The sequence below is a fragment of the Myotis daubentonii genome, chromosome 8 (genome assembly GCF_963259705.1).
Source record: "Myotis daubentonii chromosome 8, mMyoDau2.1, whole genome shotgun sequence".
Lineage (NCBI taxonomy): Eukaryota > Metazoa > Chordata > Mammalia > Chiroptera > Vespertilionidae > Myotis > Myotis daubentonii.
This window is the reverse complement of record NC_081847.1, coordinates 49,542,353-49,570,152: the sequence shown is the minus strand read 5'-3', so window position 1 is coordinate 49,570,152 and position 27,800 is coordinate 49,542,353. Positions and strand designations below refer to the sequence as shown.

Genomic DNA, 27,800 nt, shown 5'->3' with positions numbered 1-27,800 from the left:
CATTTCTTCCTTTACATCCTAAGTCTCCATACCTCTTTCCTATTTTTGGATGTCGATTCTTTCAGTTCTTCATACTTCTGTTTCCACAAAGACACAGCTGACTCCAGTCGTTCTACTTCTTTTTCCAGGGATGAGCGCATTCTAAATAATTAAAAGCAAAACAGGCTTACAATTTAAAAATAATTTTAGTAATGCATTCAAAATTAGATGTGCTCTTTTTCTAATTTTTTTTATATTTACCTTATATATGATCATAGTAATTACAGGAAACCGTTTTAAATTTATGAAAAAATTATAAATATTGAATAAACTCTAATTTATTATTCTGTCAATTAGCTTTACAGTTGGTTAGATATATTTCATATAGCTTTGCCAATATTGAAATAATTGACTTTCTGTCTGCTTTCTTCTGTATTTTAATTTATTGGAGCAACAAGAATATAACATGGGAATGTTTTTTTCCTACAGAATTTAAAAATGTATAAAGAAATAAGTATATATAAAACATTAACAATTTTTATTAAAGGATATTAAATGTATTTGTGTATTTATGAATACATCAATAAACTTTCTCCTTAAAAATAATTTTCAGAATTATTTTACTCATAAATAGAATAATTAAAAACTGGTCTTGATAATTGGAGAAAAATCTAGATCTTTAAATTTACAAGTTCAAAATCATACAGTAATACAGATAGAAAACTTTTCTGTAAAATTAAACTTTTCATACATAATTTTAATTACACAAATGTGTCTACATAAGTAGAAAAAAGATTAACTAATTTGTTAATTTTTTAACATACATATTTGAAAAACTTGCTTTATTACATAATGGACTTTCAGCTTTAATAGAAAGCCACTGGCCTGAATTAGTTTGTATGGAAGTTTACTGTACTTAAATATAGTGTATTTATTCCTCAGTGTATACATAAAAAAAACTAATAATTGTTTGTTTACATGAAAATTTTGTATTTTTATTGTGTAAAAAGGTAAAATTTAGTCAAAGATATGACAGGACAGGTAATTCATAAAAATGAATGGCAATGCGATACTTGAATATTTTTAGGATAGCCTCATCAAAAGGTTTGTGGCTATTTCTGCAAGCAAGCATTAAGGACATTGCATACTTAACTTTACATAGCAGAGGGTGCTCTTTAAATTCATTTTTCTGGCCTAATCAATGTACTCTACATTTTATAAAGATTTTCATAATTGATTACTCACATAGTTAAGTTTAAGCTATCATACTACTTGAACTATAAGAAGGAAAAGAAAAAATATAATTTTACACTAAAAATACTGCATATTTTATGCACAAATTCTTCAAAAATATTAAATTAAGATGAACTCAGCAAAAATATAGCATTTAATATGATCATACAAACTTTTAAAAATAAGATTGCTAAAATGTATACAATTTCCAGAATACAAAAGATTAAAGGTAAACCAAAATAATATTTATGGAAAACTATTACATTTCTATGCAACCTTTTGGTACTTTGTAAACTATCGTGATCCCATAATAATTGGGCATAACATTCAGACATCTAAACGGAAAGATTAAATAAAATACTTTTCAGAGATGAAAATTCCTGAAACATTAATATCTTGAAATAAATATTAACCATTTATAAACTGTGTGATAATTTATTGTAAAATATCAAATCAGTATTTTCTTAAAGGCCTATCAATGTCAAATGTTTGTACCAGACAAAAATGATTAACTTTCAATGACATTTAGATATCCACTTTTCTATTAGTCCAAAATTTAAGCTAAGTATTAAACAATGAATAATAAAAAATTGTATACATACACTTTCATTTCCTGATTGCATTCCCAACTATTTATAGTTATACCTTTCAGTATCTTTCATTGTCAGCACCTTTCAGCAAATGGACAAAGCCATATATAGTTCATTTAGTTAGAAAATAGATATTTAAAAAATATCGTAAAGCTCTCGGAGACATCAGGAGGACCAGAGACCGAAGCTGGAGGTGATGCCTCCAGGTACAAAATCCACTCTCATGCCATCAAACTAGTCCTGGGAAAACCCCATGCCTGTCACCTTCCCTGCCTCTTGTCAGTACTCTTTCCTGGTATCAATTAAGTGTGTCTGATGAGCATATATATTCATACTACAAGCCTGGTGCACAAAATTCGTGCACTCGGGGGGGGGGGTGGGGGGGCATCCCTCAGCCCAGCCTGCACTCTTTCGCAGTCCAGGAGCCCTCGGGGGATGTCTGGCTGACGGCAGGCGCAGGCCTAAACCATCAGTTGGACATACTTAGCACTGCTGCAGAGGCAGAAGAGGTTCCCGCCACCACCGCTGCACTTGCCAGCTCCAAGCCGGCTCAGGGCTTCTGGATGAGTGGCACTCCCCCTGTGGGAGCACACTGACCACCAGGGGGCAGCTCCTACATTGAGCATCTGCCCCCTGGTGGTCAGTGAGCATCATAGTGACTGGTCATTCTGCCATTCAGTTGATTTGCATATTAGCCTTGTATTATATAGGATTAGCCAATTTAAGCAGGAAAAGAATATTAATAGTTCAAAGAATCTCTAAGAGAGTCAGAGAAGGAAATGGGGATCCCATGAAGTGAGAAATAACGAACAGCTATTAAAATCTTCTCATCCACACCCACCACGGCCCCCAATAAAGTACAGAGAGCACAGTATGACCTCAGTACCAACCGCTGGGCACACAGGATGGTGTCAACAGAGACCAGAGGCCACTACTCCTTGGGAAATAAGATGTAGCCACCACCACTGCCTTCCTCCTCGCCAGGAGGGAATCGGGTGCTTTCTTCCTTGGAGCATCAGCTTTTGCTAAGAAGACAGGCAGCTACCTTTGAATACCTGCTCCCAGGTCAAATGTCTGCACCCTAATTGGAAGACAGACCGAGATAGAAACTTTCTAGCCTTTTTTGTAGACTCTTCAGAAAAATGGACTCTGTCTCATTAGATGGACAACAACCTAAGCACAAAATAGATCCTGGGAAATGACAAATGGCAAAAGTACACAAAAATCAACTCAAATGAATTAAAGACTTAGATATAAGACCTAAAGCTATAAAATTCCTGGTAGAAAACACAGGGAAAAGCTCCTGGAATTGGTCTTGGCAATGATTTTCTTAATTCAACACCAAAAGCACAGGCTTTTGGCAAATCTCAGATACTGGATAATTGCACAGAAAACTGAACAGTACTATGAGTACAATAATGTGATGAAATTGAGCGTGTTCAAGGAGGAGTTCCTCATCAGTGATAACGGTGGGAATGATTTCCACAATCCTCCCACTGATGCCTGTGCTCCCGTCTGGAGAATTTTCCCACCAGCTGGGAACACAGAAAAAACCATGTTCACATCTTAACGCCAGCCACCCACTTGCTGATATTCCAGGGGGAGGAATTTAAAAGACTAGACAGATTTATAGCAGCAGTATATGCTATATCCTTGGGAAACATTCTCCTCACAGAGAAAAGTCTTTGCAATGGCCTCCTGTGGATTGCAAGCTAATGATGATTCATAGACACAACACCCATGGGAGGGTTCCATATAGAGGAGAGTGAGAAGACAAACTGGATAGTGAGGGCCCCTTCCCCCTTATTCTTTGGCCTGTGTAGGGTTTTTATACAGGAGTTGCTGAAAACTGAAGAATGTACTTTTATGGAGGTAGTTCATTTATTCCAAGGAAGTCAAATATATATGTTTATGTACACGTGTGTGAGAGAGGAAAGATACACATGGGTATCATCAAAGCTGCATCTTAGGAAGTTTACCTCGAGGAAACACAGTTTCATGCTCCCATTATGGCAGTGAAGTACCATTGTGTGTGGGTATGAGAGAAGTCTATAACCCCTAGAAAGTTAAATCTTTCAAGAAATAAAACACAGAGTTTAGAACTTGATGGAGACCTACAGTCTAAAAATTACTTCAATTTTATTTACTTTTCTACTCAAGTTGATTGCCTCTATTAGAAATGTACAGTTAAGTATAGAATAATAAATACTTATTCTATAAACATGCTTGTATTATCACAATCTATTCATGTAGTGAAATAGAGACCAAAAATCTAAAGAAGTTAGTGGTATATATAAATATTAGAGGGACTAATAAGAAACTTATCATATATAGAAAAGAAATGGCAGATAAAGTACTGTACAGTATTTGTGAAAGGTTTGTAAGTATATTTATCACTATTTCAATTCATTTAAACCATGGAAACTGAAACCATCATATAATAATTATATTCATATATATGTGTGTATATATATATGTGTGTATATATATATATATATATATATATATATATATATTTCCCAGCTTTTTAAAATTTTGATTATTAAGAGTTATAACAAAAAAAGAGTTATAACTAAAGAGATGGGAAAATGTTTTTAAATTTGGGAACCACATCTTAACATGCATCAAATATTCTATAAATATTCCCTTCAAATATGAACAATATAAGCATATGGAGTAATTCATAATAGTGGTCAGTTTCCCAGACTTTATTTGTGTTTGATCCATAAGAATTCAGTGAGTAAGGCAAATGGCAAATTGCATTTTCCAAAGATGGCGGCCACAATGGTAGAATCCTACATGCTCTTGTCATAACTGGACTTATGCCCTCCTCCCATTGAGGGAACTCCTCTTCCTTGAACTTGTCAGCCTGTGAGACTGTCTCCACCAGTAAGTATGATGAAGTGATGTTAAGTGACTTTTGAGGTAAGGTCATTAAAACACTATATAGTTCTCACTGAGCCTCTAAGACAGCGGTTCTCAACCTGTGGGTCGTGACCCCTTTGGCGGTCGAACGACCCCTTCACAGGGGTCACCTAAGACCATCCTGCATATCAGATATTTACATTACGATTCATAACAGTAGCAACATTACAATTATGAAGTAGCAACGAAAATAATTTTATGGTTGGGTCACAACATGAGGAACTGTATTTAAAGGGCCAGAAGGTTGAGAACCAGAAGATGTTCACTTGCAACCTAGCCCTATGCAGTGAAGAAGCCAAGAAGCCTATGGATAAGACAGGCCACATGCAGGTGTTACCACGAGGCCCGAGGTGAGAACTAAGATCAGCCACATTTCAGAGTGAGCGAGGCTTCAGATGGCTTGAGCCCCCAGCCCTTGAGCTCTCCCATCTGATGCCACACACAGGAAAGTGTGCTCCGGATCCATGAATAGACACATGGTGATTGTTGTTTCAATAACTGTTGCTTGAGAAGTTCTTTTACTAAACAATAGAAAACTGGAATATAAGCATCATTATGCATAGTTTTACCAAGGACAAAATAGTATCTACTGGCTAAGTAAATATGAAAGAACAAAATATATCAGAACTAAGATGAATACCCAGATCATTGAATTCTAGTGCTCTTTCCTCTATACCAAAAATGGTCTACGAGTAAGGCATCTTATTCTGTGATTAATAGCTCACAAAATCGTAATTCGTATTTTATTAATATAAGAGACAAATTGACTCAGTGTATTGATAATATACTGGCTATTTTAACCATATACATTAATAATTCAACTATTAATAAGGTAAATCTACCAGAGCTGATGAATACAAGGTTATGATGAAAGAATAAAAACTGCCGAAACTGGTTTGGCTCAGTGGATAGAGCGTCGGCCTGTGGACTGAAAGGTCCCGGGTTCGATTCCGGTCAAGGGCATGTACCTGGGTTGCGGGCACATCCCCAGTGGGAGATGGGAGATGTGCAGGAGGCAGCTGATCGATGTTTCTCTCTCATCGATGTTTCTAACTCTCTATCTCTCTCCCTTCCTCTCTGTAAAAAATCAATAAAATATTTAAAAAAAGAATAAAAACTAATAAATTATAAATTACTCTTCAAAATTTTAAAAAATGAATGTAGCATAGAAAACTCATCTTTTAAGTATTAGAACATAATGACTGATCATGGGTAAAAGGCATTATCAAATGGCCAGCTTGCTGGACTTAATTTTAAGAAATTTGAAAAACAGACTTGGTTAAGGGAGACGATGATTGTACTGATCATTGTCGTACTTACTCCCTTTCTTTCCTAAGGATTTTTTGGAGCTCATCCAAATGCTCCTGCAGAGTGGAAATTTCAGGCACTCCATCCTCCAAAGGCAGGTGTCCCACTGGCTGTAGTAGCCCAGGTCTCATTGCACCGTTTCCGGAACCACTGTTCTCGAATAAATCAGAGCAGTCTAGATGGAGTTTCTCTTCATTTAATCTTAATGGGTCGAAAATCAAACCTTTTTCCTAAGAGGAAAAAACATAAAAGTTATTACTATTGAATTTTTAAATCTCTCAGTAGGAAAATCATGCAGAATATTTCCATACTTTTGGAAGGAAATAAATGTTATAATTCACGATCAAACTCATATTTTCACTTTTTAAAATTGGATTTGTTGGGGTAACATTGGTTTGCAAAACCATACTGGTTCCAAGTGTACAATTCAACAAAACATCTGCACACTACATCATGTGCCCATCGCCCAAAGCAAAGTCTCTTTCCATCCCCTACCCCTCCCCCTTTGCCCACCCTCGTTAACCCCTCACCCCCTTTCCCTCTGGCTGTCACCACACTGTTCTCCGAGTCTATGTGTTATGTATATTTTCATTTTTTAATCATTCTCTAATAGTGTTATATGGCCAAACATTAACTTGCATTCTTCAAGCATCTTTCTTTCTTTCTATGTTCTACCTTATTATAATCAAATACAATTATCAAAAAGTCTGCTTTAACTTTTAGTTTGAGTTTTCTTTTTCTAATCATAGCTAAAAATAGCCAAGCATGAGCTTGAACAGCTGTAAAGAGTTATTTAATGAGTTTGTGAATTTCTCTTTAAAGTTTATTTTGTCACAAGGCACTTGAGAGCTTCAAAGGAAAGCCAGCTGATTACTTTTTAACATCTTTTCAGGGCAGAGGAGAAAGAATTTTCAGGAAATTCTTGAATCTTTTAATAGGCTTGTTTATTGAACTATTATTTAGGTCACTAGTTAAAGCTCAAATAGAGTTTAATGGGACATTTTAATATACATAAGCATCATTTATCAGAGCAGTACACTGCCTCAAAATATTACATCATAATTCCAAAACTTGGCCAAACTCATGCTATAGATATCTGTCTATAATTTAAAATTTCCCTGATTTGTGGGTTTAAAATGAGATAAAGAAAAGTTCAAATAAAATCTTAATTAATAGACAAGTTCAAATAAAATATTAATGACACTTCATTTTTAGTATTTATGTATTTACTTATTTTAAAAATATTTTTATTAATTTCAGAGATGAAGGGAGAGAGAATCATTGATCGGCTGCCTCCTGCACACCCCACTCTAGGAATTGAGCCCGCAACCTGGGCTTGTGTCCTAATAGGGAATCGAACCTCCTGGTTCATAGGTTGATGTTCAACCACTGAGTCACACCAGCCAGTATTTATTTTAGTATTTATTTTTAAATGTTAGGTTACTAGCATGACTCCTCTCTTCATTCTCTCAAAATTAATGGTTATTATGTCTCATTTTGAAAAACAATAAAATAAGACGTGTTGTTCTCCTTGGAAAATACCATGGTAAGACAATCCATTCATATGTATCTTTAGAGTTAGCAGGAAAACTGACCGAAATAAAAACAGCTAATTAAAACTTCAACTTATTTCACTACCATCACAAAGAATTTTAACTATCTTTTTCCCTAAATAAACTTTTAATAAAGATCTACTATGTATGATGTTCTTGATACTAATGATACAAAAATATTCCAAATGAAGTCCCAAGATATTGAACATTTCTCAGTAAAACATGTGTGAAGAGAATCTTTCACATTCTCAAATGTGGTGTCTATTACTTGTAATAATAAATATTTGTACATTCAGAACAACTTAAGTGAGCTATATTCCCTAGTCTCCATCACTATATTCAAATACATACATTAATAGAGTTGAATTTTGAGAATATATAACATTTTTCCAAAGATATATACAACAGGACTAATAGCTTAGATTATCGAGTTTAAAAAAAATTTATATTTAAAACAAATATGGAAGACTGAATAAGCATAAGTAATTAGAATTTTTTAACCTTTTTCATTTACAATGAAATTTATATTTACCATAATTTACATGCATCATGGAAAGGATTACAATTTTAGATGGAATTATAGAAGAGCAATTTTATGATTTTAGAAATGGAATAACATAGAAAAATATAATACTATGGCCCGGTGCATGAAATTTGTGCATGAGTGGGGGGATGTCCCTCAGCCCAGCTTGCACCCTCTCCAATCTGGGACCCCTTGGGGGATGTCCGACTGCCGGTTTAGGCCTGATCCCAAGGACATCCCTCTTGCAAACTGGGACCACTGGCTCCTAACCACTCACCTGCCTGCCTGCCTGATCATCCCTAACCACTCTTACTGTCAGCCTGCTCACCCCCAAATGCCCCCGCTTGCTGACCTGATTGCCCCCAACTGCCCCCAGCCGGCCTGATTGTCCCCAACTGCACTCCCCTGCTGGCCTGCTCACCCCCAACTGTCCCCCCTTCCAGCCTGATTGCCTCCAACTGCCCCCCCTACTAGCCTGCTCGCCCCCAACTGCCCTCCCCTCCTGGCCTGATCACCCCTAACCACCTCTGCCTCTGCCCTGCCACTATGGCTTTGTCTGGGTGGCAGCCACAGAGCCAGCTGGGGTGACCAAGGAAGCCAAGCCTCCCAACCGCTCCGGCCAGCTCCATGGCTCAGGCCAGCACTGCTATATTTGTTGCATCAATTTGCATATTCCCTCCTTATTGGCTGTGGGCATATTATTCTTTTATTAGATAAGATAAACTAATTCTATGAAAAGAGATAACATGAATTCCTAAAGTTTCCTGAAATATGTTCCATGGGTTGCTAATAGTAATTACCAGTTTTAACAAAATGTGGGGAGGAGTGGTTCATAGATAAATATGGGTATGAACTGCTAGATTTTAAAAAAAGGTTTTAAAAACTATATTTCAAGCAGAATTTTTAGGAACTTCAGGAGTGTAAGTATACCAAGAAATTCCAAGAATGGGTATGAGGCATTCCCTAAAGGTATTGGCCTATGGTACCCATTTTACAGGAATTAATTGTGAGGGCAGAATTCCAAACCTTGGGAAAGTTCAAACTACTGTATGAATAATTTATAATATTACTGACATAGCAAGGATAAATGGAGAGAAGTCTCTCTAAACATTTCCTTTTCACATAAAAAAACAAAACGCTGAATACATTTTTGCTAAAAAAAAAAAAAAATCTATGATCACAATTATAGTCTGAATGTATCCCCTCAAATTCATATGCTGAAGTCCTAACCCCTAGTACCTGAGAATGTGATTGTATTTGGGGCCAGAGTCTTTAAAGAGGTGATTATTTTAAAAGGAGGTGATTAGGATGGACCTAATGATGGCACTCCTATGGGAAGAGGAACCTTGGATACAGACACGTACAGAGAAAAGATGATGTAAAGGCACAGGGAGAAGAAGGTCATCTATAAGCCAAGGAGAGAGGCCTCACAAGAAACCAACTCAGATCTCAGACTTCTAGCCTCTAGAACTTTCTGTCACTGAAGTCACCCAGTGTGCAGCACTGAGTTATGGAAAACAAATATAGTCCCCCCTGGATCTGTGATTTCCCCTTCCTCCCATCACTGTCTAAGGCATTCTAATATGTCCGTAGACTCTGGATTACTGTCTTTATTTGCTTACCATAGTATTTCTGTTCTCCTTTGTGGGAAATTCTCTTTTCACCAGACACTCGCTGATAGACTCACACACTTGCGAGCCAGTTTGAAATTGATCCCTTTGTACATAGGACACATCTGTGAAACTAGGACGCGTCTGGTTCAGGGCAACTCTAGCTTCCAAGGTCTCCTTTTGATGTGGCGGACTTTGCTTCTTTTTCAGTGCACTCAATTCTTTCACTGTCATCTCTAATTTCATTCTGAGTTGTCTTCCTTCCTCCCTGGCACTGTTTCTCTCAGCTCGAACTTTACTCCACTTTTCCCTCCAGTTGGCTGTGCAGTCTGACCACCACCGCATGGTCTTCTCCATCTGGGCAGCTCTGGCCTTGACTTCTTCAAGTTCCCGCAGGCGCAGCTCTTCACAAATATCCCATTCATTGGTGTTGCACGCGTGAGCACAGAAGCTGTGGGCAGCATGAGACTGTAGCCCATTAAGTGGCCAACAGGAATTAAAGGTGTCCCTGGGGACCGAGGCAGGTGCTCCCATGTCAGGAGGTGGTTTAACTGCTGATTGCTGCATTCCGAAGATTTGTGTTTCCTCAATTAACCGATAAATGGATTCTAAATTCATATTTATCTTTTCAGACCTAAGAAAAGACAAACAAAAAACCCACATAATTAACTTTTGAAATTCCCTTGCAGTTACAAAAGCAAAACTTACATTTAAAATTTTTGGAAAAAAAATAATACATCTTTTCAATATTGAATATATTTTTAAGCATAACTAAAATATAGAGAAACTTATGCATTTGTAATTACCCTGAATAAAACAGGAGTTGCTTATATTGAATTTTACCAAACAAATACAAATAAAAATATGAAGATACAATTGTGGACAGCATATGACATGAGTAATTCATTTTAACAAATCTAATGCTATGCATGTAATATTTAGTGTAACACATATTGTCCATTTACTATCAGATGGTCCCCTTTCCCCTGCTAATAACTAAAGCACAATTTGTTTGGGTGAAATGCAGACTTTATTGATCTCTGGCAGGCTAAGCCCCTGTCCTAGTCCCAAAGGCTAAATTGTGATTGGTCTAAATCTTCCCTGATGACCTCATTTCATTGGCCATTCATTGGTCTCAAGTAAGCATACAGCCTGGTTCTACTGGTGAGATGTGAGGGAAAGTCTGCTGGAGAAATTCCCTGCCTATAAACATTTGAAAACATCAGAATAAGAAACCCTTTTCCTCTGCTCTCTTCCTTCCTAAACAAAGACATGATTCTGGATAAGGTGAGTGTACAGTTACCCTTTAACATTGAAAATGGTGGAACAGAAGAATAGTTTATTGACCGAGCTCTGCGTTAATGCCCTGGTTTCCTTGCTCTGTGAGAAAGATTACCTATATTTACTAAAAGGTTGATCATTGAGTTTCCTGTTAATTGCAATCAAAAGGATATTTACTACATGAATTAATTCTTGCTATGGTTAATGTATTATGATAGCTCCTAAAAATAGGATATTTAGAATAACAAATGGTCTTTGTCTTTATATTCCAGAGAATTAGATAAGCACATATAATAAAAATAGATAATTAACAGTATAAAAATATATTTATTCAATCTTTTTAACACATCTTATGGGTCAGGTCGGTGTTAGCTTCCTAAGCTATGAACAGGGTGCTCTCAGAGCACAGCAAAAGAAGAGAAAACTGTCTTCTAAAACTGAAGTCTTCTCAGCAGAGATAAACTAAACAGAGCTTTAGCACTTTCAAAGCTTTTCACAAAATTAAAAACAGCTTTATATATAAAATAGCAAAAAGCAAATTAATTTGTAAATTCAAATACTTCTTATCAATTATGCAGATCCATTACTTATTCAATATAGCAATATTGCTATACTGAGGATATAGCAGTTTGAATATTTTAAAATAAATGATTAAAATATGCAGGTTAATCTACAAGTTAGTAAAGCTGTGTGTTTGTATAAGATTGCCTATTTTTATAATCAAAGAAGATTTGCTGGTGCATATAATTTACGTACAAGAAATTAATTTCTCTCAGTTTTCCATTTGCTTTTACACTGACTGGCCAGATTATTATGACCACCTGATGTTTGTAGGCAAATTAGCTATAATTTCACACTGAAGTTGCTAGAGGGCCAGACCATTATAAACAGGAAAGCAGGTTGTTGACCACAACAGTAGAAGGGATATTTTTCTGAAGATATGGGTAAACAATGTGATTTAACAGCCTTTGAACATGGGATATATATGTGTGTGTGTGTGTGTGTGTGTGTGTGTGTGTGTGTGGGTGTGTGTATATATATATATATATATATATATATATATATATATATATATACTATCTAATAATAGACAAACATGGTAATTAACCATACCTCCAACACATTTCCCATTGGCTAATCAGGGCGATATGTAAATTAACTGCCAACCAATATGGCGGCTGGCAGCCAGGCAGCTGAAGCAAACAGGAGGCTTGCTTGCTCCAGTGATGGAGGAAGCCAAGGTTCCCTGCCTGCCGCTGCCGGCCTCTGAGCTGCAGTCTAAGAAACAATGGTGCAATTATAGAAGCTAAACAAACCCCAGAAACCTGCTTTCAGCCAGCCAGCCTCGGAGCTGGAGCCGCAACAGTGTTTCAATTATAGAAGCCAAACAAACTCCAGATACCTGCTTTCAGTAGCCGAGGTCTCAGAGCTGGAGCCAAGCCTCAGAGCTAAAGCTGGCTCTCAGTTCCAGTGACATCCATAGAAGGTAAATAAATCCCAGAATTAAAAAAAAAGAAAAAAGAAAAAAAGAGAGGTTGGGAGCTTCAGTCACCCGCCAGCCTGAAAACGGCCTCAACCCCTCACCCAGACTGGCCAGGCACCCCAGTGGGGACCCCCACCCTGATCCGGGACACCCTTCAGGGCAAACCAGCTGGCCCCCTCCCGTGCACCAGGCCTCTATCCTATATAGTAAAAGGGTAATATGCAAACTGACCTTAACAGCAGAAGGACTGGGAATGACTAGTCACTATGACACACACTGACCACCAGGGGGCAGACGCTCAATGCAGGAGCTGCCTTCTGGTGGTCAGTGTGCTCTCACATGGGAGGAGCTCTGCTCAGCCACAAGCCAGGCTGATGGCTGCCAGTACAGTGGTGGTGGTGGGAGCCTCTCCTGCCTCCTCAGCAGCGCTAAGGATGTCTGACTGCAGCTTAGGTCTGCTCCCCGCTGGCAAGTGGACATCCCCCGAGGGCTGCCAGGCTGCCAGAGGGATGTCTGATTGCCATCTTAGGCCCAATCCCCTGGGGAGCGGGCCTAAACCAGCAGGTGGTCATCCCCTGAGGGGTCCCAGACTGCGAGAGGGCATAGGCCGGGCTGAGGAACCCCCCCTTCCCCCTGAGTGCACAAATTTTTGTGCACCGGACCTCTAGTATATATTAATAAAAGAGAAACATGCAAATTAACCAATACTCCACCACTCCGCTACATCCACAAGCCACCCCACCAGCCAATCAGGAGCAAGTATGCAAATTAATCCAACTAAGATGGTGGTGGTCACAGAGCTGGAGTGAGCAGGAGACTTGGGTTGCCCCCGGTGATGGAGGAAGCCAAGCTTCCCGCCTGCCCTGTGTCTGCTCAAGGCTACAAAGTTTCAATTATAGAAGATAAATAAATCCCAGATACCTGCTTCCAGCCCGCCCTGGCCTCCACTCAAGGAGGCGCTGAAAAAGAAAAAAGAAAAAAAGGAGAGGCTGGGAGCTTAGGTCGCTGGGGGGGCATGCCTGAAAATGGCCCTCAGCCCCTCACCCAGGCTGGCCAGGCACCTCAGTGGGGACCCCCATCCTGAAGGGGGACATCCCCTAGGACTCCCGGGTTGCCAGACTGCCAGCTTAGGCCCGATCCCCCGGGGAGTGGGCCTAAGCCAGCAGGTGGACATCTCCAAGGGGTCCCAGACAGCAAGAGGGCACAGACCGGGCTGAGGGACCACCCGCCCCCCCCCCCCAAGTGCACAAATTTTTGTGCACCGAGCCTCTAGTATATATATACATATATATATATATATATATATATATATATATATATATATATATATATATATATACTGAGTGGTCAGATTATTATGACCACCAGATGTTTGTAGGCAAATTAGCCATACACTGCATTGTATGGGATATGGAAGCTGAAGGCCTGTTTGAACACCTTTGCTGTCTGCAGTTACCAAGATAACACATCTCCAATTCGCACAGGAACACAAGGATTGGACAGTCAAGCATTGGGAAAAAGTCATGTGGTCCGATGAATCACGTTTCCAGTTGCATCATGCAGATGGCAGAGTGAGAATTTGGCAGAAACAGCATGAAAGCATGCACCCCACATGCATGAGTACAACCCTTCAAGCTGGTGGGGGCAGTGTTATCATTTGGGGCATGTTTTCCTGGCATGATTTGAGCCCTTTAATTCATATGGAACAACGTCTGAATAGCACAACATACCTAGGTATCATTGCTGATCAACTTCATACTATCATGTTGATGGCGTATCCCAATGGAGATGGCTTCTTCCAAAAAGACAATGTGCCATGCCATGGTGCTTGTATTGTGCAGGAGTGGTTTCAAGAACATGAGGGAGACTTTACCTTGCTTAGGTGGCCCCCACAACCACCAGATCTCAATCCAATTGAGCATTTGTGGGACGAAGTTAAAAGAGCCATCAGGCAGCTGGTTCCACAACCATCAAATCTCACAGAACTGGACAGTGCTATTCATCAGGCATGGTGTCAGATTCCTCGCATCACCTTTCAACATCTCGTGGAGTCAATGCCAAGAAGAATCGCCGCCATATTGAAGTCAAAAGGTGGCCCAACGAAGTACTGATTGGTGGTCATAATAATCTGGCCACTCACATTCAAATATATCCCACGTTCAAAGTCTTTTAAACCACATTGTTTACCCATATCTTCATAAAAAAATCACTTCTACTGTCGTGGTAAACAACCTGCTTCCCTATTTATAATGGTCTGGCCCTCTAGCAACTTCAGCGTGAAATTATAGCTAATTTGCCTACAAATGTCAGGTGGTCATAATAATCTGGTCACTCAGTGTATATAGCTACTAGTGGCTGGTGCATGAAATTTGTGCCTGGTGGGGGTGTCCCTCAGCCTGGCCTGCACTCTCTCTAAACTGGGACCCCTCAAGGGATGTCCAACTACTGGTCAGACATCCCTCTCGCAATCCGGAACTGCGGGCTTCTAACCACTCACCTGCTTGCCTTCCTGATTGCCTCTAACCACTCTGCCTGCCGGCCTGCTCACCCCCAACTGCCCCCCTGCTGGCCTGCTCACCCCCAACTGCCCCCTCTGCCAGCCTACTCAGCCCCCAACTGCCCCCCCCCACCAGCCTGCTTGCCCCCAACTGCCCTCCACTCCTGGCCTGGGCACCTCTAACCACCTCTGCCTCGGGCCTGCCACCATGGCGTTGTCCGGAAGGATGTCCGAAGGTCTCCCAGAAGGTCTCCTGGACTAATTAGCATATTACCCTTTTATTAGTATAGATAGATCATAAACTGTCTCTTTCTGGAACATTCATTTAATCAACTGAGGGGATTCATTATATAAACAAAATTAAAAAGTCTCTATTTACTAAAATAATGAGTATATAATATTAAATGTATATATCACTTTCAGTTGTAGAAAAACAAATATATTTTAACAAGTGTTCTGTAGAGGTATCAAACCAATTCACTTACTATAATACTTATTACAATAGTATGGATTCATGGTTGCAATTATTTTTGTTAGGAATAGTAGATGTCCAAGCTTATTTTAATTAATGCTGATTTGAAGCAATTGTTCCCTTCATTTACTATAATTCAGAGGGCATTGAGCATATAACTGACCAAATTTCTTTGACAATTAGTAAACCAAGAGCAATCCTATATAATAAAAGTCTAATATACTAAATGTCCGGTCGTCCAGTCATCTGTTCAACCAATCAAAGCGTGATATGCTAACGCCACTCAACCTCTCGCTATGACATGCACTGACCACTAGGGGGCAGATGCTCCAACTGGTAAGTTAGCTTGCTGCTGGGGTTCGGGCGATTGGGACTGAGCAAAATGGGCCAGACATGCCCTGGAGACCTCCTGTGGTCCCTCCCTGGCTGGCCAACCTCCCGTGTCCCTTCCCGGCCCCAATCATGCACTAGTTGGGTCCCTCTGCCTGACCTGCACCCTCTCGTAATCCAGGACCTCTCAGGGGATGTCAGAGAGCCTGATACAGCAGGCCAGGTGGAGGGAACCCACTGGTGCACAAATTCGTGCACTGAGCCTCTAGTCCTATATAATAAAAACCTAAAATGCAAATAGACTGAATGACAGAATGACCAGTTGCAATGATGACCACTGACCACCAGGGGGAAGACGCTCAACACAGGAGCTGCTCCCAGCCCCCAGGCTCCGACTGGCAGCCACAGCGGGGGGGCAGGGCCAGCAAGTGGGTGGTGCCAGGCCAGTCAAGGCAGGTGCCTGCAGAGCCCCCCAAATCGCACCACCAGTCACCCCCCACAGATCAGCCCTGATCACCAGCCAGGCCTAGGGACCCTACCCTTGCACGAATTTTGAGCACCAGGCCTCTAGTATTAAAATAAAAGAGAAAAGAAAATTTTAATTAAAAGTACACCAAATAATTTATATAATATATATTCACATATATATTATATACATAAGGAATTATTCCTTTTAGTTGAAATTCTAAAATGAAGACAGCAAATTGATTTTAGCATATTAAAATTAAACTTAACCTTGCCAGTTTTCAAAATAAATCAGTACCTTGAAATTGTAATGTCTTTAAAAATGTCTCATTAACTTTTCCTTCACTCATATTTTTGAAGACTCTATAATTGGATTCTGGTACATTGAGATCTTGCCTACCAATTAACTATGTATTTTTCACATCTGACTATAAATAAAACTGAAGTGGGTTTAATCATTCAGTCCTTGAACTTAAATAGTATTTCCTGCTCCAAAGCATTTCTTAAGAAAGCATAAATGGAGATATTTAATCATCCTATGTCTTTATTAAATCATTTGTTTTTCTTACACATATGTGTGCATACTCATGTTTTATTTCAGATGACTGTAAAAATATTTGTCAGTGTTGTAGCACAATGCTTTTGATGTATGAAAAAATACTTAAAAAAATAAAAAATACTTTAATGCTATTCACCTTTTGGTCTTTTATTCTGATTTTTGCATCATTTTCACCATAAAAAGTGTGGGCATAAGAAAACTCTAGGAGGTGATGGGTATGTTTATTACCTTGATTAGGGCTCTGTTTTCATGGTGCATGTACATGTCCAAACTCATCAAATTGTATACATTAAATGTGTTCAGTATTTGTATCAATTACACCTTAATAAAGCTATTAAAAGTGTTCATACAATCAGGCTTCCATGATTACTACCACAGATATTTGAATGCAGTACAGAACCAAATAAATAAAATTTGATGGGCATATGATGTATAGATAATATTACTAAACATATTATTTCTCACTTAGGAGGATTTTAATACATAGGAAACTGGGCCCCAGGCTCTATTGGTTAAAGTTCTGACTCTGTCACTTCCTAAATAGATGTCCTTGGACAAACTCATAAACTGCCTCATACCCTCATTTGTAAAAGGAGACAGATATGTCACACATCTCACTCAGTTCTTGTGACTGTTAGATGGGAAAACGCCGCCAGATTGACTGGCCAAGGCTGTCTCTCAGGCAAGGGGACAGTTTTCCTCAGTGCTACATAAGTTCCTAATATGTCACCTTGGAATTGCATTAGTTAATTTTTTCAGTTTTTTTTTTCTCTTTTGAAAGGGTAATGGTGTACTTAGAAAAAGATTGCAATAGATAAATTAATTTTACAAAAAGTTCTGAATTTCATTTAATAAAGTTATAATCTGAATTTTATATTATATTAATATTATTCAGTTCAATACTCAATACTATTATTTCCATCCAAGAGATGAGAACCTAGGACTTAGGGTCTTAATGTAAGCAGCCTAAGTCATACACTTACAAGGGGTCAACCCAGTTTGGGGATATATAACAACTAGAGGCCGACGCATGAAATTTGGGCACTGGGCGGGGGGGGGGGGGGGGGAGGCGTTCCCTCAGCCTGGCCTGCACACTCTCACAGTCTGAGAGCCCTCAGGGGATGTCCAACTGATGGCGGGGAGCAGGCCTAAGCTGTCAGTCAGACATCTTTAGCACTGCCACAGAGGAGGGAGAGGCTCCCGCCACCACTGCTGTGCTCACCAGCGTGAGCCCGGCTTCTGGCTGAGTAGTGCTCCCCCGGGTGCTCAGTGAGCATCATAGAGACTGGTCATTCTGCCGTTCGGTCTATTTGCATATTAGTCTTTTATTATATAGGGTTAGTTTTCAGGTGTACAGCATAGTGGTTACACAATCATATACTTTACAAAGTAGTCCCCACAATATTTCAAATACCCACCTGGCCTGGTACATAGTTATTACAATATCATTGACTATATTCCCTCTGCTGTACTTTATATTTTTGTGACTACTCTGTAACTACCAATTTGTACTTCTTAATCCCTTCACCTTTTTCACCCAGTCCCAAGCCTTTTCCCTCTGTCAACTGTCAGCCTGTTTTCTGTATCTATGAGTCTGTTTCTATTTTATTTACATATTGATTTTGTTTTTTCGATTCCACATAGAAGTGAAATCATACACTATTTGTCTTTCTCTGTCTGACTTATTTCACTTGGCATAATACCCTCTAGGTCTATCCATGTTGTTGCAAATGGCAAGATTTCCTTCTCTTTTATGGCTGAGCTGACATGGTGGTCTGAGCGAATTCAGTTCTCATCATAGATTATGGAACTGCTGATCTGAGGCTTGTCCATCCCTCCATCCTTCTCTGTCATTCTGCTTCTGTGTCCCATGCTTCAGCCACCCATCTCTGTTCCTTAGACAAACCTCACCTCAACAATATTCATTGTGCCATCTGACTGCTTTACAGGAGCACTGTGCCTTTCCTCCACACGCCCGCTTCTCCCTGGCTTCTCATCCTTCGGCAGCAACTAGCTGACCTATGCCTGACTCTCCTCCATCCCCTTAGAGGCCCTGCATCTTGGCAGAAAGTCTACCTTTGGCCTCCTCTGTGATAGTGAAGGGAACAGACATGGCTTCTGCCATCCTGGTCCCTTGCCAATAATCAACAGCAATACATCAAATAATCGTGTATTTCCACGCCTTTGAAAGAAATTAACAGTGTACTGTGGTTCAACACATACCTACATACTTAGAGAAGTCTCGCTGAAGTGACATCTTATGTATTATCTGAAGAGTGAAGCAGACCAGAAATAAAAGCATTTTTGGCAAAAGTTACACTATGGAAGAAGGATAAAATAGGGTCCAAGGGATTTTTTATTGTTTATACTTATTGCTTTCCATTAACCTATAGGAAATGAATTCTAAATTAAACTCTTTTTAGATATTTTTCCTCCAAAGAAGCTTAAGTCCTCTACTACAAACACAATAATGTTAATAAAAGCCATAAGCAAAGATAAAAATAGATTCAAAACATAATGCTAAGGAACAGTTGTTACTATAGCTATGACACCATATACTCTGATAAAAAGAGAAAGGGGGATCTGTTTTCCATGTTCAGGAAAGTAAAATACCATATTATATTTTAAAATGCAGCCTGTCAAGCATGCACAAAGGATTAGTATAAAAATTTATGCATTGTTCCCTGTCCCTGTGGCTCAGTTGGTTCAGCACTGTCCCATGCAGCAGGAGGTTGCCAATTCAATTCCTGGTCAGGGGACATGCCCAGGTTGCCATCTTGATCCCCAGTAGGGGGCAAGCAGGAGGCAGCTCATAGATGTTTCTCTCTCTTCCATGTTTCTAGCTCTCTCTCCCTCTCCCTTCCTCTCTCTGAAATCAATAAAAACATATTTTTTTAAAAATTTAAAGTATGCATTTGTATGGGTCTAAAGCAGGAAAAATAATGTATTTTTAAGAACGCTTTGCAAGAAACCTAAATAGTAAATGTTGAAAATGCAGTTGTGGCAGTGATAAATGAAATAGTCACAGTGATTAAGTAAAACAATGACATTGAATGGTTATATGACATCATTTTAATATAGTTCCAGTTTTGCCCATGGTTAAGTATTACATTTAAGAACCCGTACACTGTGGTGAATTATACAAATGGTTATAGTCTGTTTGCTGTGAATGTGAGATTTTAGAATCCTATAGAGGTAGGAAATACTTGCACAAAGAGGGCAAGTGAATACTATAAAATAAATTTGTACATGTTACCAATTATTTAAAGCTTAGCTACTTATTTCCCCAAAGCATTTTAGTATAAGACAAGCATAAATGTAAACATTTAAAAACAAGTATATTCATGTTTGCCAAGAGCCATTAATAAGTTATAAATTGCATTGTCTGATCATTAGAAATTATCTTTATTTTAAAGAATCTGCATATAATTCAGATGATAAGCCATGCCTCTTTCTGACTCTTCATTGCTTCCTAACTCTTTACCCTATTATCATTACCTAATATCATTTAAGCCATGTAGCACTGTTTTAAATCAATGTGGTGGTTTTATTTTAGTCTAGGTTTCCACTAAAACATTATTTAAGAAAAACAATATTTTTCTTAGACAATGTTCAATGATAAAAATTAACTTCATTTCTTTCAAAATAAACTATTTCAGAATAATGGCTCCAAATCATGTCTTGATGTTATTGCTGCCATTCTCAGACAACAGAAATGTTTTCTGTGCTTTTAAGTGGAAAAAAACAAAAATATCTTATAAGTCAGAGGTAGAAAGTGATCAGTCATACTCCTTTGGAATATGAATAAAAGAATAAGGAGGGATTCAAAATCCACAATCAATAGTCCATTTTATAAAGTGCCAATGTATAATTTGTAATGAGTCTTGGAAAAATAACATTTCTCTTTTCTGACAGGCTGATCATCTCAAAGCTTTTGTAGTATTTTGCCTGCCAAATACAAATTTGGGTTCAGATAATCTAGAATTTCTTGGAGGATATAACATAATTTAACTACTCTTGTGTAGTTCTTAGAAATGCAAATCAGGTTCAAGAAAATTATCTTTAAAAATATTCCTCAAATGTCTCGCCAGTGAACAAATAGTAAGGCATAAGGATACTTTATCTAAGGTCTGAGTTCACAGCTTTAGTATATTTCTTCAAACATTCTATATGCAATTTATGCTACTTATTGCCTATCTGGAATCATGACACTTGTTGAATTCCTCAGCATTTCCTAATATTTGTGTTTATTTCAAGGTTTCAGTAAACAAAACCACAAACTACCCCAATTTTTTGCAATCTAATCCAACTTAATAATGCCAAATAAATAAGCCAAAAACATTCATTGAGACCTTAAGCTAAAAATGAAAGTAGTATTAGCTATGGTGGAGCTATAGCATCCAGTCAAATCTTACTTTCATACTAAATAATCCTGCTACTATTTCCAGGTGGCTGACAGTCAAGAGTGTACTTTCTTTTGAAAGAACACTGCAAAAACAAACCTGATCATATCAAAGATCTTACTCTACTGCTTTCCAAAATTGGCCAGGAATCTGGAATTCACTTGGCCCTGTATATATCATATTGTATAATTTCATAGAGGTTAAGTAATATGGAGTACAATGTAACTTTACCCATAGATAATAGTTAAAAGAAATTAAAATAAAACCCAGAAGAGCACATGCCTAACAACTCAAAATTATAATTATTATTAGTAAGAGCAAATTACATATGAAAGAATCCCTACCCCAGTTCCACTATCAAGCAGGTGATATTAAGAGAGAGGGGTTATGCTTTTTACTTTTTATTTGAAAGCTACTTATTTGTTAGAATTATAGATTTTCTTTCATACCAAATTCATCAACATTCCAATACTTACATTTATTTCAGAATTTCCGGGAACAAAACCACAGAATATCCCAATTGCCCGATGCATTTCCTCAACAAAATTCCTAGGCCATGCATCCCATTCACACATGCTCTTAAAAGAATGTGAGACGAAGTCAAAAATTCTTCACAGATCTGGTTATCCTTTGTATTAAACAAGAGAAAGTCTTTGTATGTCAGAATGATTTAGTAATATTTCCTCACACCCATTTGATGGAATGTGCATGGCTGTTCTCTGTTAGCTGATTGGAAAGTTTTCACAGGCTTAATAAGGAAGTTTGGAGAATACAGCCCAAATGACTGTCATAGTTACTTCTGAAAAGTAGCTATAAAATTTTTAAATAAAAAATGTATTCTTTAAGTCTGTTTCATCTTCCAATATTATGTCCTTTACATTAATAATCCAAATTGGCTAAAATGTATCCACATCAAAAAGCTAAGAGCAGCGATATTACAGTGAATTCAGACTTTTGTGAGCCACACCTACGCATAGTGCTTACAGAAATTCGATTAGGTAGGTATGGGTACCTGGACCAATGTCAGGAAACCTGATAAGTGACAAAAACAGGGCTTAATTCAGATCTTTCATCTCAAAGTTCAGAGCTATTATCACTATGCCAAATTGTTTCTTTCTCCAATGTTTAGGAGAAATGCCGGTGTCCTGACCCAAACGGCACAACAAAGTATATGGTCTCGTTGCCCTTTAATTTAGGGAGGTTGAGGCCTGAGGGGAAGAATTTCGTTTCAACCCATAACACCATCCAGAAAACTACAGAAAATAGCAGCTGATACCGACTTTTTGTGTCTCTTGTAAAAGAAAAATCTAAAGTCCAGGAACACTGGACAAAGATGGTAGGGACCACCAACATGCCATGCCCTGTTCTCACGTTTTTGGCCTCAGAACAAGAAAGTTGAAATACAACTGTCTTCATGAACATTACATTAAATTGCTTATTCAAAAGAGGGAAATTAAGGAATTAGGTCTCAGTACTCTTTTTTTATTGTTTTATTGCTTAAAGTATTACAAAGGGTATTACATATGTGTCCTTTTTCCCCCCGCCCTTGACAATCCCCTGGCCTCCCCTACCCCCCAGTGTCTTATGTCCATTGGTTATGCTTATATGCATGCATACAAGTCCTTCGGTTGATCTCTTACCCCCCTACCTCCTGCCCCCCAACCCTCCCTGGCCTTCCCGCTGCAGTTTGACAATCAGTTTGAGGCAGCTCTGCCTCTGTATCTGTTATTGTTCATAAGTTTATAATGGTCTTTATTATCCATGAATGAGTGAGATCATGTGGTATTTTTCCTTCATTGACTGGTTTATTTCACTTAGCATAATGCTCTCCAGTTCCATCCATGCCATTGCAAATGGTAAGAGTTCCTTCTTTTTTACATCAACATAGTATTCCATCATGTAGATGTACCACAGTTTTCTAGTCTATTCATCTACTGATGGGCACTTAGGTTGTTTCCAGATCTTAGCTATGGTGAATTGTGCTGCTATGAACATAGGGGTGCACATATCCTATCTGATTGGTGTTTCTGGTTTCTTGGGATATATTCCTAGAAGTGGGATCACAGGGTAAATGGGAGTTGCATGTTTAGTTTTTTGAGGAAACTCCATACTGTCTTCCATAGTGACTATACCAGTCTGCATTCCCACCAGCAGTGCATGAGTGTTCCTTTTTCTCCACATCCTCTCCAGCACTTGTCGTTTGTTGATTTGTTGATGATAGCCAGTCTGACAGGTGTGAAATGGTACCTCATTGTTGTTTTGATTTGCATCTCTCGGATGATTAGTGACTTTGAGCATGTTTTCATAAGTCTCTTGGCTTTCTGAATGTCCTCTTTTGAGAGGTGTCTATTTAGATCCTTTGATCATTTTTTGATTGGATTGTATATCTTCTTTTTGTTAAGTTGTATGAGTTCCCTATAAATTTTGGAAATTAGGCCCTTATCAGATATGACGCTGGCAAATATGTTTTCCCACGCAGTGGGAAGCAAGAACATACAATGGAGCCAAGATAGTCTCTTCAATAAATGGTGTTGGGAAAATTGGACAGATATATGCAAGAAAATGAAACTAGACCACCAACTTACACCATACACAAGAACAAACTCAAAATGGATAAAGGACTTAAATGTACGACGGGAAACCATAAAAATTCTAGAAGAATCCAAAGGCAACAAAATCTCAGACATATGCCGAAGCAATTTCTTCACTGATACAGCTCCTAGGGCACTTGAAACTAAAGAGAAAATGAACAAATGGGACTACATCAAAATAAAAAGCTTCTGCACAGCCAAAGAAACCATCAACAAAACAACAAGGTCTCAGTACTCTTAAAGTGCCTTCCCAAGCCACCTCAAAATATAAATACCACACAGGTATTTGCATGTATATACACATATATGTATGTGTATGAAATGTATATGTATACATATACACATAGTACACACATGCTTTTTAGCCTGGTTGTATATGACTTTAGTATTATTATTTAGAAGACTAAGCTAGCTAAACATTTATGTATATATAGAAATGTTGGCAGTACTCAAAGAAAATAATTCCTCCATGTCAAATCACTCTTCTGTTTGATCCATTTTCACTATAATTATACAGGAGCAAACAAAGATGTAAGGGGAATCATAGTTACTTTCAACATACTTGGGATATGAATTTCTATGTGTCATTATTGTTTCTAAGGTTCATGTCACATACTTATAATGTCTTTTTCAGACTCAAAAAATATAAAGTGTCTGCATAGGATAATCGAGTTCTCAATAAATGATCATTGCATTGCAGACCATAAATTAATAATCACTAACATACAATATTGCATATTTATATCCAAGTTGTACATGTTTGCTAAACATGGTTTATGCTATGATAGATAAGAAGGGGGCCTAGAAATGAAAAGACTAGACATTTAGAAATTGTTTGACAGATCTCATGAAGTAAATGAAAATGTATGGTTGAAATAGTTCATTGAACAGTGACTCTCATAAAATAGTAAATGGTAAAAGAAGGATATTTTATAGAATTACTAAGAATACTAACAATTTTCCAAAGTATAGTACAATTTAACAATAAGAAAATTTGTTGACTCTGAGTTAACACTAATCAGAATTATTTTCACTGACCTTCAATGCCACGGAGTAATCTTCAACTCTGTATTTATGGCATTTAGATTCAAAATAAGAAAACTTATTGGTATTTTTCAGAATCCACACATTATTGATGTATGTTGGATTCCAAACTGAAATTTTTGGTTTGTGACTTAGTCTAATCTCGCCAAAAGATCCCTGAAAGAAGCAACTCAAGAGAGTTCTTACACATCAAATGTAAAAAAGAGAAGGGGAAATCAGCCTAACATATTAAATTATAAACATATGGATGGAATTTCCTTTAAATTATTCTTGAGTCTAAAGCTTAAGGGTAAAGAATTTAACCAAACACATTTGCAGTTTCCATAACACAAAACATTTGACAGGGAATTCAACCACCCCAAAGACAAATGAGATTTCCACTCTAATACTGGGTAAGCTGAACCTTCTCCTACTATTTTGAAATATCTGTACCCGACATTTAAAATGTCAATCTTTACAATGTAACTTTGTAATAAATAATAATGAGTCTATATATTAGATAGTAGAGAGGTTTTTATTTGTTTTTAAATTCTGGAGCCCCAAACACCTGATAAATAGGAAGAAAGAAAACACTCATTTTCCTACAGTATGATTTGTCACTAAAAAATTCAAATCATTTCATGGACTATTAGAACAGTCAAGTTAGTAAGTGTTTTGGATATAAAGTCAATATACACAATCAGGTATACTTCTGTATTCTAGAAACAAATACTTATCAGTTATCAAATTTTAAACTCAATATTACATAGCATCATAATTATATTATGATAGCACCAAATACATCCAAATGGTTAGGGATTTATAGAATATGGATAAACTTATGTTGTATAAACTACAATGTTAGTGAGAGAAACAAATAACAACTAAATTAATGTAGCGATATATCATGTTTATATACTGGAGACATCAAAATTGTAAAGATGAAAAGTTCACCCAACTCAACCTGTAATTCCAGTCAAAACCTAGGAAGGTTTATTTTGTGGAAATTGACAGGTTGATTCTAGCCTTCATTTGAAAATGCCAAGATTCAAAAATAAACAACAAAATACTAAAGAAGAACAATGTTAGAGGAATTACAGAACCTGCTATAAAACTATAATAATTAAAACCATGAAGTACTGGCATAAGGAGAGACCATAGACTAATGGAAGAAAATTGAGTCCAAACACAGACCCACACCTCTGTGCTCCCTGATTATGACAGGTCAGTATGGAGAATTATTTTTCCCTTTTTTAACAAAGATGCTGGCTCAACCATATATCCACATGGAATTATTGCTGCATCACACCATCTAAAAAGCTCACTTCCAAATAGGGTGTGAGACAAAACAATGGAGCTCCTAGAAATTAACTAAGAGAAATCTCTCATTACCTTGCATTTAGAAAATATTTCCAAACAGAATAGCGAGCATTATTCATAACTAATCATCATTTGTTCCCTTTCCAGAAGCCATGGGCAAGGGACCCCATCACTTAGATAATCAGAAAGCAGCCAGTTTGCTAGGTGCAGTCCTTACAAACAGTGCATCCCCCCAGATCAAGCAAAAGATCAGGTGTGATACAGAGAATGCTATCACAATATAGCGAAGTGTGCTCTAATGGAAGTACAGAACGCAGGGGTCAGAGAGGATGGGGGAAAGCCCCTCTGCTTGGGGGCTGAGAACAAAGTATTAACATGTGACTAAGAACTTTTCAACCACTCAAGGGGGAGAATAACGTGGACTATAGTCATACATCCTCAATACAGCTCATAGTTCTCAGCAAATTGCAGTTCAATCAACTCTGCTTGAAAGGAGGACTGTCCAGTGAAAAGACAGCCCCTCGTCTGAACTCCAGGTTTCCCAGTTACTTATAGTGAAACAGTGTGGTCTAGTATGTAGATTTTAAGTGGGCATGAAATACAAAAATGTCCAGTAAATTTACTGTGTTTAATTCCAATAAAATTTGATTATATATATATTAAATTTTAGCTTCCTCTTTATCCTCTAATCATGTCTCTTTAATGTAGGGAAATGTATGGTATATATCATAATTTACTATTGTTGATTGCTACTTTAGTTACCCAACTACCCAGATTCAATTCTTCAGATATTTCCTTATGAAATTAGTGCTCAAGAAAACAATTATGCTCACATTATCAGAATTTCATGATCAACTATTCCTCTCTTAATGGAAATGAAGTCTCAACAAACAAATGACATGTAAAGCCCTTAACAAGTCTTATGAAAAGTAATCAATTGTCTTGTTTGTTTCTATACACACACACACACACACACACACACACACACACATGCATATGCACACATGACCATTTGCTTGAAAACATGCAGTTATCTTTCTTGCATTTATAAAAATGTTTAATTTAACGACATAACCAAAAAATCTCTGAGCATGCTTCAAAATAATGAGCATTGGCAAAACAAAGATAATTGGACATGAGGGGAAAAACAAACCCAACCATTTCCCTCATCTCCTTTCAACATTTTTCCATTTTCAAAAAAAAAAAATTGGGACACATAAGAACAGAATCAAGATAATTAGTTTGTTATTCAAATGCTAAAATTAAAATGGAAAATGTGAAAAAGAAAGTAAGTAATATTTTGGAAGAGAACTAAATTCAAATGTTGAGTTCCGCTTGTTCATTATGCTTATGAAAGCCAGATCTGCTTTTAAATTTCAAACAATCTTTGGCAGCATGAAAGATCTGACCTCAGAGTCCCACATCTCCCACTGAGTTCTGTTGCATAAAATCCAGAAAACAAACCTATATTAAAATGTCTTTTATGCTTTCAGATTATTTGTACCATTACAAGTCAAAAGAATTCTCAGACAAATATAATCATGTCAATAAAGCATTTCAAAAAAGTAATAATAAACTGAAATAAAAAATAGAAAAACAATGTAATGTTTTATAACAGCAGATATCACCTACCAGTAAAATAAATGGAAAATAAC

General features: G+C 37.7%; 1 protein-coding gene across 11 annotated transcripts in view; it reads right to left on the bottom strand.

The window, feature by feature from the left end:
* The window catches only part of CCDC102B (coiled-coil domain containing 102B), a 150,760-nt gene that overhangs the window by 103,335 nt on the left and 19,625 nt on the right, over window positions 1-27,800 (bottom strand). For all 11 annotated transcript variants that reach the window (XR_009454112.1, XR_009454113.1, XR_009454115.1 and 8 more), the window contains exons 2-4: window positions 9,734-10,355; window positions 6,048-6,265; window positions 33-141 (exon numbers count right to left, since the gene is read on the bottom strand). Coding sequence is in view for 5 of the 11 variants with exons in the window: in XM_059706345.1 (XP_059562328.1) it covers window positions 33-141; window positions 6,048-6,265; window positions 9,734-10,355 (949 nt within the window). In the remaining 6 variants the exon portion in view is untranslated. The remainder of the gene's footprint in view (window positions 1-32; window positions 142-6,047; window positions 6,266-9,733; window positions 10,356-27,800) is intronic.